General features: G+C 34.4%; 1 protein-coding gene across 1 annotated transcript in view; it reads right to left on the reverse strand.

Moving 5' to 3' along the window:
• Positions 1-13781, reverse strand: part of LOC117684820 (cell death abnormality protein 1-like) — a 67926-nt gene extending 54145 nt beyond the window's left edge. Inside the window, exon 1 of the mRNA XM_066085222.1 lies at positions 13604-13781. Coding sequence (XP_065941294.1) covers positions 13604-13679 — 76 coding nt within the window. The 5' untranslated portion in view covers positions 13680-13781. The remainder of the gene's footprint in view (positions 1-13603) is intronic.
• Between the last annotated feature and the right edge of the window lie 465 nt (positions 13782-14246).

Here is a 14246-nt window from a genome sequence, read left to right on the forward strand (position 1 = left end):
GCAACTTAAGTCGACATTCATTTTTTTTTAAATATGAAAAGGATATATATGTTTCATCCCTTGTTTAGCCACAATTTATTTATTTCTAAACATACGCTATTTCTATCAACGTCTCAGGTAACAATATCCACGGAGTAACACAGTGGCCACGGAGTTACACGGGCGGCCACCGTGCTACACGGTGCTTTTTCTTGAATTTTCCAATACACATACACAGACTGTTTTCCACCGTGTTTTTTACACGGTGGGTGTCGGGATACTCGTGAGCTGTACTGTAACTATTTTTATGTGACCTGACACGAGCAAGCTTTCTGTCATATTTTACCTTCTAATCTTTCCATTAATACAAGACATGACACAGACAGGAATTGAGGATTCTTATAAACAATGATCTTGAACTTGCCTAATGACCATGGGTTAAGGTCATGACACACCCTCAGGTCATAAGCAATCTTTGTGTGAAATAAGAACTTTTAATGTATCTACATAAAAAGATATAGAGCGGACAAAAATTTTGCACTTTTCTTGCCAGTAACCTTGCCCTTGCCCGATGAGACACCCTCAAGTCATAAGCAATCTTTGTGTGAAGTAGGAATTTCCAATAATTATCCATAAGAAAGATATGGACCGGACATGAATCCTGACAGACAGACGGACGGACAGACAGACAAGATGATTCCTTTAAACCCGCAATACATGTCACGAACACCTGAAATTCATGTACGAAATCTAAGAAAAAAGCGTCAATTTTCTGGACACTACTATATACAAAGGCATGAGGTTTAAAGAAAATAGCATACTTGATATCAATTCATATGTAAAACCAACAAACAATTTTCAATATCTACACAGAAAAAGCACCCATAAGACAATACAGACATACAGGGAATATCAGTGATCCTCTACAATTCTAAAATATCAAGACATACCTATCAAAGAGAGGTTACTCTGAGAAGGAAATAGACAAATAGAAAAAAAGTACTTGGTAAAACGGATTCGAAATGCAAACAACGGCAACCAATTGTCATTATAACCAAGTACAATCCACATTTCAAGAGTCTCAAAAAGTGAATTCTGAAATACTGGAATGTCCATAAAAATAATGCGATATACAAAGAACAATTTAGCATTAAACCTATGATCGTCTACAGTAAAACGCCCTCACGAATATCGGCGAAATGATTTAATCACGCTTACGATAACGTAAAAATCAAACTTAGTAGATGAGGCTGGCAAAATCATAACTCTATTAAAAACCGCCAAAGAACTCTATGCATCCATAACAACAATACTATTGTACATGTATAACGTGTACTCATAATGTGGTCTAGAGTGTCGGGTCTTGATACATTTACAAGTTTGGTTGATTGATGTCGTCTTTTGCCAAAAATGAAAAGATGACCCTGCCAAATCGAAATAACATTAAGGTCAAAGGTCAAGGTCAATTAAAAAATAATAATTATACTGAATCTTTTGACTTACTTTTTTATAAAGAAGCACAGGGAAAACATTTCATCAATTTTATCGAAAAGAAAAATGTTTAAAAAAAAATAAAGGCCCATGAGCCACATCGCTCACCTGAACAACAGTTTCTTGTATCATTCTATTTCGTAGCATATGCTATTTCTATCTTCAACTTTGAACCCCACTTGGGGCCCCAGTTTTGGTCCGAGGGTCACGATGTTTACAATTTAGTCACTATACCGGGTATACACAAGCTTTGGTATAAATATTGGCATTTCTGGTGCAGTGGTTTTTGAGAATAGGATTTTAAAACATTTTTCCTACGTATTTCTATGTTAAACTTTGAACCCCGCCTTGGCCCCCAGTTTTGGTCCGAAGGTCACGAGTTTTACAATTTTGAATCTTTACTACAGTACCCGCAACGTTATTTTTTACAAGATAAACGATAGGATAGGATTCACGCACGATAGGATAGAATTAACGCATGATAGAACAGTATACACGCACGAAAGGATAAGATTAACGCACGATAGAACAGTATAAACGCACGATATGATAGGATTGATACACGATAGGAAAGGATAAACGATGTTCATGATAAACGTATGATCGCTTTAAACGATATTTATATTATATAAGCAAGCTTTCGTGTAAATATTGGCATTTCTGGTGAAGTTGTAAAGATACACAACCTATACTCACTGTTTCGCGATCATCTCCCTTTTAAAAAGAGTTACATGCTTTATTTTACCAATTTAGAATTCCCTTCCCATAAGGATGCTTTATATTAAGTTTGTTAAATTTTGGCCTTTGGTTTTTTGCCATTTTTTACCTAATGGTGGGCTTGCTGAATATCTTTATTTCTTCATTGTGCTTCCGGAATGCTTTTGTTATTTACTTACTCGATTACATTTTAAATATACATGTATGAACAGTTGAGCATTTTAAACAGCAGACGATGATGGCAACGTTTTAAAACTGTTAAAGTTATTTTTAACTAATTGAGAATTAAAAGTGGGGCGTTAGAAATTTTGACCAGTATATATATACATGTATAATGCTGCTGCCTTTCGTCAGCAAGACTAGACCAAGAATTCCATCGACCGTTATATCGAATACCATCGCTGAGATTTTACTAATTTGATAAGGCAGTCTGCTTTTCCATAAAGCAAAAGTGCGTTCAAAACGTTTTGTTCACTCTCCGCAAGTGCCGGGCGTTTTTCATCTGTATTTATATTATGCACCCTCTTTAGATCGATGTCAATATGCACCCGCATCAATCAACGTTTTGACCGTATTCAATTTATCTCAGCTTCGACTAAAATACAAGACTCATATATTATGGTGCTTCATCCTAAATGTCCTTGCACCATGCGTTGATGTCTCTGGCGCAGACTACGAATTCGCCGCGCTTTGCCACCATATTTCTTCCCTGATGCATTTTATCTTTATTCCTTAGTTATGAACATTTCTTACCAATGTGTCCTTTCTTCTTGCAATAATAACAAGCCACCCCATTATTTGTGTTTCTGACTGGCCACAGTGTTGTTCGTTTCCTTCTCAAGTTCTTATCTTGGACCCGATTTTCCAAGTTATTTAAGTGGATTTGTATCCTTGCCATAAATTCAACAGGCACTTTTGAGTATGATCGCACTCGCGCACTTTACCATTAATTATCGGTAAACCACATCGCATTTCTGTTTTATAATATGCATCTACATGTACTTCTACTGCAAGTCGGATTGCTTCATTTAAATTCCTAGGTCTATTCTGTCCGATGTGCAAGCGCATATCCGGATATATCAATGCATCAATGAATGAATCCTAACCCGGTGTCTTTCTTAATTCCGCTGATGCCGTATATTTGATAACCCAGGCACGTCAGTTTACGGATGGTCTGTTTTACCTCGGACAATGTCTCAGGCGTTCTTTGTCTTCTCTCGTTTAACTGCGCCCGGTAAAGTTCGGTCTGACAGGGTAAAGCAAAGTGCCTCTCAAACGCTTTTGACCAACTGTCTTAAGTTTGGAAACATTTCCCAGTACGCCCAGAGCTGTCCCTCTAAATGACACAGCTAAATAAAGACCTTTCTCTTTACCTGACCAATTGTTTATGGTAGGCAAGTATCAAAATGGGACATCTAGTCCAACCAAGAATAAATTCCATCAAATGTCGCTGGTTTGATTGCACAAAGAAACAAAGAGATATTCTACACCGCTAGACAAAGATATATTCTACACCGTAAGACAAACGAGCGCAAGCGCGCGATTCGGGCATTGCGACTTCGGTTTGTGCGATCGGGAACCAGAGTCATGCAACTGTTGAAACAGTAGTATTGCAGAGAAAGGAGCAAAGCGGAAACTGTATTAAAGACAATGTACATGAAATAGTGCGACCAGCGAGAGCGTAACACGCTTATATAATGATGACCATCCAGTTATGTTTAGCGAGCGCCGTCTAGGGCGAATGCTTCTGCCTCATTAGCAAACGTGTCAAATGATAGACAAAGGCATTTTGATAGCGGAGCACAAGCGCATAGTCTGGGGGCAGAAACTAAATACCTGATGAATAAAAATCAACGAGAGGAAATCGACCAAGACAGTAGAGGTTCAAGAGGTGGATTGACTAACTATCGATATATAATTCAGATATTAGATATGAAATAAGATTATTTTAAATGAGAATTAAATTGAGAGATGAATGTTTTTGTTTTGTTTAAATAACTCTTACAATTATAAACCTAAGGATGAACACGCCACATCAGCGAGCGAGTTTATTATTCAAAATATCACCACACACTTTTCTTCATTCTTCATAGTGAAACACTTTTAATCTACGTTCGTATTCACTCCTTCCTCGGCAGCCGAATCTGATTTTCTAACTTATCTTCAATGTTCAAATTTTGAGTTGGAGAACGGTTTGCCATTTAACAATGAAAATGCTGACACAGCACTCAACTGGGTTAACCACTTTACACAGTTTGGTAACATTCCTTATTGGATTAAATTTGTGTGTTGTTTCTTTTTGGAAACTTTTAAAATCTTCAAAATCCCAACTTTTAAAGTACATGTATTGTTGCTTCCCCTTTTTCTTCATAAACACTGACAGTCTTATATTGATAAAATTGCTAAATCTGATTGATTTAAACCTTTTGTTCAGTGATATTGTACCGCCATTTTTCAAAACGATGCCTGCGTGTGTGATGGTGCGGTACTTTTTTTTCTTTCTTTAGAGACATCATCAAAATATGTAGAGGGCTTCTTAGGTTATACGTATTGTGCCCAAATCCCATGTTATTGTATAACAATAAAAAGTTCAATTCAAAGCAAAAGACTTCCTTGAAATCCAAGTTAACGGTTTTCAAATATCTTGTAAGAGAACGTTCTCTTGCATCCTACAGTTAAAACATTGCCTATGCGCAAAACATAAAGTTGTTTGGATTATGCTGCTTACTATATTATTTTAAAGAAATCACAATACCGGTATTATGCAAGATAAATCGTATACTGTAGAGGTGGAAAACATTACGGTGTTTTTAATTTCACTATGTTTACGTTTGGACTATTTTCCGTGAATTTAACAACATCGTAAACATTTTGAGAGTTGAGTTCAAAAATGATGCCTATAAACAGCTTGTTAGTCCCCTACCGGTTTTCACCGGAGGGGACTATAGCTTTCCTCTGCGTCCGTCAGTCCGTCTGTCCGTCCGTCCGTCTGTCTGTCCCACTTCAGTTTTCCACACTTTTTTTCTTTATGCGTTTGAGGAATAATATGAAATTTGCTGAACAGCTTCAAAATGTCAAACTATAGATCAAGTTTACACTTTTGTAGCGTCTGGTTGACATATTTTCGAGAAAATTTTTTTTTTATATTCCAATTTTTTAATGTTCGGGTTCGATATTCTGCATAACAGTGCATTGTTTTCACAATTTCCACAAACCGGTAGGGGACGTGTATTGCTTATGCAATACTCTCAGAATGCTTGTTTTATTAGTCTTGTTCCGTAGCAGTTAGACGACAGACTGTTTTGTTTAATTCTTTCACTTGAATAGATTTCATATTTTAATTGGCACTATGTAAATGATTTATAATTGATCTCAGTATTTGGTCTGCAAAAAGCAGAAAGAAGATATAAACAATATATAGCAATTTATTCTGAAATCTGTTCACCGAAAGACGACAAGTATCGTGAATTTTCCGTGAAGTTAAAACCACCGCGTAAGGTAACAACTGGGCAAACTGTGAAATTTTAGACCCGTGGAATTTAAGTTTACAGTATTAATTTTGGGCGATTATGACAAATCGGCTGATAGACGACCAAGCGTGTACGGGTTACGTAAAACATCAACCGACTATCGGTTGGTATAGCTGCGACCAGCCGACGACGTCACGCTGCATACATTTTTGTTAATAAATTCAAGCAATGCCCACGTGGTAACTGGTGAATATTCAGCAATATACAAACATTTAATGCTTGAGCAGTCAATAGACCATAACTTTTTTCCCGAGGTGCAGGCAATAGATCATACAGAGCTGTTTCCTGCACCAAGGGAAAACATTCTGGTCTATTGACTGTTCGGCATTAAATAATTACCTAATTCCTTTTTCTAGTTAGTTTTCAAGGTTTAAAATTTGCATATTAGATGGTTTTAACATACCCGCGTTCCAAAGTATGTCGTCGGTCCAATAGATCGCAGTGTATTGACTGGCGGCCTTATAAATCACAGTCTATTAACCGGAAGTTCAAAATAGACGCAAATATTTGATTTGTAATAAAACAACGAAACCCCTTTGATAAGGTAATAATAAAAATTATTGCTAACTTGTGTAATATAATCGGCCGACTGTAGAAATTAAACTGTTGCTCAACGTTCGATGATCGCGCGACGATTCACTGAATAAGTAATAAGTATTCAAACTATTGAAGATATCGGTGTTCCTTAAATTTCATGTGACTGCTCCGCGTCGTCCGATACCAGCGTCGGGCGATCATGTTTCTTCAGCCAACGATACGAGGAAAATTTGTTCGCCCGACTATCGGCTAAAGTGTGACCTAGGCATAACTGGTACATGTAATACCTCTTTTGTTCGGTGTATTGTAAGAAGCAGTTGATCAACTGCAAGAAAAATACGAGGAACGATTTAAAACGATATAACAAGTAATTATTAAATGTATAGAAAAATTATAGTCTTTTGATAATCAATGTCTTATATAAATTAGCCATTTGATTGAAGGTTATATGAAACGATATTCTTTGCATATTAAGTGCCTATTTTATAAGCCTGGCACCGTTTTTGGTACAGTATATAATGCAAAGTACTGCCACCATATTCGATCCAAATGAATTGATAAGGAAGAAGAACATCTATTTGAGCGGCTTAATTTCCTTGCGTATGCCGTCAGTAGGACCCAGTCGCCGTATAAAGCTATGTTTTGTCTACAAATATTTATGTCATTTCGCTGTTGATTAAAAAACCGCCACTTTTTGTAAAGATCTCATATGGTTATACAATATTATGCCTTCTGTCAGTTTGTCACTTTATATTAAATACTCATCTATTTTCGCATAGTATCAAAGGATTTATAGAGCGTAAGCATACTATGCCCAAATAGAGCACGGTCAATGTTTTCAGCGAAAATCTTTTAAGCGCCTACAGCGTGATACGAACTCACGACGCTAAAATCATACCAGCTTGAAGCCCAACGCGTTACCGCTACGCTAAATTAACCGTTATTTATACTCACGGTATTTATATATATATAACGTAGATATATACGACTGGCATCAAGCAGTTAAAATTATTCATTTTTCCAAAAACACTTCATTTTTGAGAATAACTTTAAAGTTAAAGTTTCTTAAAAACTTTTGAACATATTGATTGAACATTTTACAAATAAATTCTACATGAGAATAACAAACACGCTTTTTTAAATGACGCTTGATAAAGAATGTACAAGAAAAAAAATTCAATGAGATTTCGTCTGCTAAACATTTCGAGTTTTCTCGGTAAGGTCAAACTTCTTTCATTTCATGAAAAGAACATAAACCTTTGTTGACTTTTTATTGTACAACAACTTGTTGATTAAATAAACAATCAATTCAATTGATTAAGTTGGAAAAAAAACCAAACACTTGCTTTTCCGGTGATTATTTTTAGGGACTTGCCAACACTCGAACGTCACAGCTACTAGCAAAGCACGTCTGTATATTCAACAGTCGGCATAATAATAACAATAGTGTTGTGTTGTGCATGTACTATGCCTAAATAGCACAACACAACACTATTATATAATTCAAACGCGAATGTTTAATTTATTTTTAGAAATCTGAATTTTTAGTGTCTGAGGGCTGTTTTACAAGAATGTTTGAAAAGAAGAAAACACACAGAGAAAAAAAATTAGAATTCAAACTAAAGATAAAGCAACACAGAAACATTTAATCCATATCTACTATTATAATAATTTAACACATATGTTCTGCCAGTCGCCATTATATTCCTTATCTCTACATTTTTTCATAAGCATATATTTTTCGATCAAAAGCCTTTCTGTTAAGACATTTTTTAAATCATGTACATTAAGAGTTGAGTTACTTTTAAAGCTGTTTGTGAATTACATGTAGTTATGACCTTTTTCCCTCCATTTTGATATAAATGTACATTTTCCCTTTTTATGTATAAATAAGTTGTACATTGGATTGCAAGTTTTACAATTATTGTTTAACAGAAGGATATGATAAGGAACAACTAGTCCATATTATAGTATGCTAAGTGTAAATTTTGTGTATGCAGTCTGGTTTTAACTGCAATTCTTAAACTTGCGTGCTTTCTAAAATTTGTCTTTTGATTCATGTGTTTAAATTTCTCAAAACTTATAAATGTTCCATCTATAATGAGTAAATCACGATCAAAATAAATCCTTTGTTGACAAAGTTCTTTAAAAGAAATATTGATTTATTTTTTACTATGATTTTTGGATTGTACAATATAAATTTATGTTGATTTATAATCTTGGGTTAAATCAATGAAGTTTGTTCATCTCGTTGTGGTCAGCGGAGGAACACCTTTTTCCAAAAATAATTTTTAATAATCAACTGTATCAATAATCGGTACCTTTATATTTCTGAAATATTAATTGATTCTAAAAGCTTTTGTCGGCCACAATAAGTCTTTCCAAGTCAGTGGTATCTATTATTTCAAGTTCACTGGGATATATCGAGGCGACGTAAGTATGGAAATAACAATTGTTAATTGAAAATACGTCGTCAATATACCTGAATGTTGAGATGAAGGCCCCAAATTTATTTTTTCACGTACAAGTTTTTGAATAAATAAGAATACAAAAATAGGTCTGCTAACAATGGGGCACAATTTGAACCCATTGGAATTCCAACAGATTGTTGGAAGACTTGATTTTCAAAATCTACATAGATGTCGTCTATCAGAAACTCAAGCATCTTTTTAATGTCAACTTCAGAGTACTTGTGTGTGCAATCAGATTGGTTTTTAACAAAATAATTCTTTAGATTTCCAAATAAAATAAAATATAAAAATACTCAAAACACGCATAAAACGCTTTTACTAAGTGCGTACGTTACGCTGATATGCCAGCAATACTATATAAGAAAAATAAGTAAAAAGTTATTGCTAATTTGCTCGTTTAATCATGTTAATGTTTCACAATTCGTATACATATGATTTTTCCGTTTCGTACTCAACTAATGCCGAATGAATACAATGCTATAATTGATAGACATATGAATATAAATAAGATAGCAACATGTTGATAATCATTCATTAGATATAAATAAATGATACAAAGTAAATCTTTTCTGGCCAGTCTATACCCTTTTTAAGCGATAAACGTGATGATATTTTCCATTCCGTTCCGCTTTCCGTTCCGTGTTTTAGCAACACCCATACATACATGATGCAGAAAAGGATTAGTTAAGATCAGCTAAAGGAATTCATTATTGTGTTTTAATTGGATTATCATTATGATGTTGACCAATTTACGTAAGCATAATACATGTAGTAGCAGTAGCACAATATAATGAGATGCCACCATATACACATATATAAGTTCTACTTTCACTTTCTAAATGTGATCTCCCTTTGACAGCATACTGTATCATCACCTTTTAATATTTGAATAAGCTTATCATCGTTACCTATCCTATCGCATTTGTAAAGTTTCTGTCATTTTAGTTGCAAAAGTTATTTTTTTTCATTTGTCAGACTGCACTATTGAGTTGACCCCATATTGACCCTGTATAAACAATTTCTTATTAAATTTGTGTATTACATGTAAGTTAGTGTAGACACTTATCATTTTTATATGAGTTATAATAGGAAGGAAGGAGTATTTCTTTCTTAATGTATTGCCAATACAATAAATATTGCCAATAACTTGGATAAAGAAAGATACATTTTACATGTATGTTTAAATAGTGAAATACATACTATTTTAAATATTACTGTTAAATTCATCAATGACTGCTTTGAACACAGATGTCAATTAGTCTAAGGAAATGTTAAACTGATCTATATAGATCAGTAAAAATATATATACTGTACATGCAATTATTGTAAACATACAATGATGTTCTTATATATCCATTGGGCCTTTGCCAATTATTGTAATTGTGTTTGTGCCAATAAAATATTTGTATTTGTATTTGTATTATAATGCATCAAATACCATGTAGGTCATGACCTTATGGGACTGTTCTGACCCCACGAAACAGGAAAATACAAAATATCTTCTAATGTCATTATGATGCATCAAATGGTGTAAAGTACATTAATAACCCCCCCCCCCCCCCCCGCCTTTATGAAATAGGAAATGATATGATACACTGTATATTTTGTTAAATTCTGAGATCTGAGATCCTCATCCCTAGACCATTTAATTTATTTTTGCTCTTTGTGTCATTGCGCGTAAAATTGTATATACATTTGTAGATTATGCCCCCTTGGAGACACCCTGACATTTTAGAACTAGAAATAATAATGTATTTTATTTTATTCATATGTTATACAGTAGTGTTTGATCCATGAGGGCAATTCCTAGCCTAATGATGTCACTGCTTTGTTTTGGAGACTTTACAATTGCCCCAAATAGGCGAATACACATGGCAGTAATGCATATAACATTTTGTTTATAAATCTTAAAAATTGAATTAAGCAATTTCCAAAATGTTAATGTGAGTCACGAGAGAAAAAGCAATCAAGAAATGATTTAAAATTTGCTACTGTACACAAATAAGAATGTATTAAGAAGACTGAATCTTTATAACCAGGTTAGATGGGGTGGGGTGGGGGGGGGGGGGTGGTGAATGTGGAGTATAAACATTTATAAATTTGAATCATTTTATTTTATTGTTATTAATTTTAACTTGTCGATGAATACTACTTATTGATCCCAAGGTAGAAATATGACCTCTGATCATATCTCAAAAGATCATTTATCAATTATGCAAGGTGAAATGTAATTTTTTTTAAGAATAACATTTTCTACCAGCTTATAAAAGGTTTTAGACACCAATATTGTATTTTGATTTTAATAGATCATTCGACAAGGGAGGGGGGGGGGGGAGAACAGTTTATATTTGAGTTTGTTTGGGGGTGGGGGTTCCAAGTCATTTATTTGACAATTTTTTAATGTAATTTAAAATAAGACTAAGCCATACTACAGTCATGAACATGAATAGTATACAACAAAACAAAAACTAATACATGTACATGTATATATACATAGGAAGTATTACAAAACAGATGATTGATCTATATCTGGGTTCTTATATTGAATCATATATCATGTATATATTATAATATTATTGTTTCTTTGTTCAAGGCATTTAAGATGGTATGTAGGTCATGATCCCTAATGCTTTTCCTGAAATTATCAAATATCATAAAAACCATTGAGATCCCCACCTTAATCCAAAAATATTATTCCTCCTTAGGTCATGCAGGCGCATCAGATCATTATGGCATGTAAGTCATGACCCTAAGGGGTCATCCTGACCCCCTTAGAATCAGAAATTGTCAATTATCTTTAAATTATTGATGTGTGATGATCCTATCTCTATTTAATCTTAAAAGGTTATTATTAAGTCTCCCAAATGAAATTTGGAGACTTATTGTTTTTGTACGGTTCTTATTACATGTATTATTATTCTTCATCTTCTTTTTCTTCTTTCCTATTCTGAACTTGTTTCTCAGAGATGGCTGAACAGAATTGAACAAAACTCTAGGATATGATAGGCCTGCATATGTAGATGTGCACCCTGGTTTGATTTTTCTCATTTTGGGTTAGACAGCCACTTTTCGGGGTAGGGGGGAGGGGGGTGTCAAAGGGTGTGGGGTCTAACATGGAACCTTGTAGGAAGAATCGTAGACTCTATTGTAAATGGTAACTTGAAAACGGACAAAGATAATAATATAGGGTTTTCATAATCATATATTGGCTGTTACTGGCAATATATAAGGTTTATTAGATCTGACCCCTGGGGTCATCCCCATCCCCCAGGAATTTGAAATTACCATATATCTCAGAAACTGTTATAATCATGACCCCTTAACCATAAATATTCATGTTTCCGATGTCAAGGCGCATCAAATGTTATGTAGGTCATGGGCCCTGTGGGTGGTCCTGACCTACTCAAACAGCAAGTCCCTTAATATCTTCAAAACAGTTGAGATCCCCACCCTTAAACCATATATATTCTTGTTCCTTGTGTCAAGGGGCATCAAACGGTATGTAGGTCATGGGCCCCGGGGATGGTCATGACCCCCCTTGAACAGGAAGTGCACGAATATCTCGAAAACGGTTGAGATCCCCACCCCTTAACCATATATATTCTTGATCCTTAAAGGGCATCAAAAGGTATGTAGTATGTACCGGTAGGTAATGGGCCTCAGGGTTAAATTTGATTTTTCAAAACCGTAATGCACATCTATGGAACAGTTCCTATCATATCCCAAGATATGATGTGTCTATCCATTAAATCATAAAAGGAGTTCTAGGATCTATGTTTTTTTGAAGTGATAAACGTCAATTTTCTGCTACTTTTTGACTCCCTGGATGAAATTTAAATTTTTAAAACCTTACTGCACACCTATCATATCCCAAGATATGATTGTCTATCCATTAAATCATAAGAGGAGCTCTTGGATCTATGTTTTTTTTAGTGATAAACGTCAATTTTCTGCTACTATTTGACTCCCTGGATGAAATTTAAATTTTGAAAACCTTATTGCACATCGAAAGGACAGCCCCAATTATATCCCAAGAGATAACATAGCTACTCCAAAAGTTGTAAGAGGAGTTCTGGGAACCATGTTTTTTTTTGCAAAAAAACGTCATTTTTTGTTGCCCACTGATCCCCTTAATAAAAAAAAAGTTCTGGAACCTGATCACGCCTCAATATGACACCCCAATCATATTCTAGAAGATCATTTGGCTACTGCCCCCCCAAAAAGACGTTTTTGAAACCAGTTTTTTGTAGAAAAAAAAAACAAACATCATTTTTCAGCCATTAAATGACCCCCAGGACAAAATTGAAAATTCCGAAACTTTATTGCGCATCTATAGGATACCCTAAAACATATTCCAAACGATGATTTGTCTACTGTTGAAAATGTAGGAGGAGTTCGAGGAAGAAGGTTTGTGAAAAAAACGTCATTTTTTAAAGTTTTACCAATTATTTGACCCCCAGGACTAGCAGAGAATTTTTGAAACCTTTTTACAAAACAACATGATACCCCAAATCAAACCCCAAGAGTTCAGTTTGCTGGTATATAAGATGAACGAGCAGTTTGAGAAAGTAAAACGTGACAAACGGACGGGCGGACGGACGGAACAGGGTAACAACAATATACCCGAACTTTCTTTAGAAAGTGCGGGTATAATTAATCCGATATAGTACTGTCTAATTATATTTTCTAATGCAATGTTTACATTTATTAGTGGGCCTTTGGGACATCATTAAAACACAAAATCAGAAACGGTACGCGGGGGGATTTTTCATTAGATGCTGAGTTTTTGTGCTGATTTCTCAGTAATACTTATGCCAAAAAATACGTAGTTCAACATTGTTTGATACCAAGCTTTGTAATAATCAATGTAATACTCACCGATGGTAAAACACTCTTTAAGAAAGGACAAAGCGAATATATACGCATAGATTGTCACTTGAATGTGCATCTTCATGGTCTAAGAAGGGGAAGAAAAACCAAATCTTTTTGTCCAGAACGTCAGTCGTTTAACACGATTGAGTTAAATGGGTTTTCCGGATAAAGTTTAGCATGGTACATGTAGTTGAAGTGATGACATATTTAATAGGGAAAACACAAATGATAACTACTTAAGATCCACATTTAGATTTTGTTGTTTACTTTCTCTTTGTTATTAACATGATAAAAGTATGCAATGTTTGGTAGTGTGTGACTGTTGCTTTTTTTCGGAATATCATACATTCTGAAAACTTTAACACTAAAATTTTTTTAGGGAAAACATCGCCACGTATTTTTTGGTTTTTTATCAGATTGATCTTTTCAGGAAGCAATTCAATGTCTTTATCACCCTTTTTATATCATTAATTTTCTTTAAATGTCTGTCGAATCTTTTTCGAACTGTTTTACATTAGATATAGTTTAAAAATTTGTATGTACAAGCTTATCATTTGTATTAACAAATTCAAACAAATGGAGGGTTCTCATAAAGATAGCTAAAATATTCGTAAACTTATCGTTATCAAAAAAAATATTTATGTTTAAT

This window comes from Magallana gigas, chromosome 5, assembly GCF_963853765.1.
Source record: "Magallana gigas chromosome 5, xbMagGiga1.1, whole genome shotgun sequence".
NCBI lineage: Eukaryota > Metazoa > Mollusca > Bivalvia > Ostreida > Ostreidae > Magallana > Magallana gigas.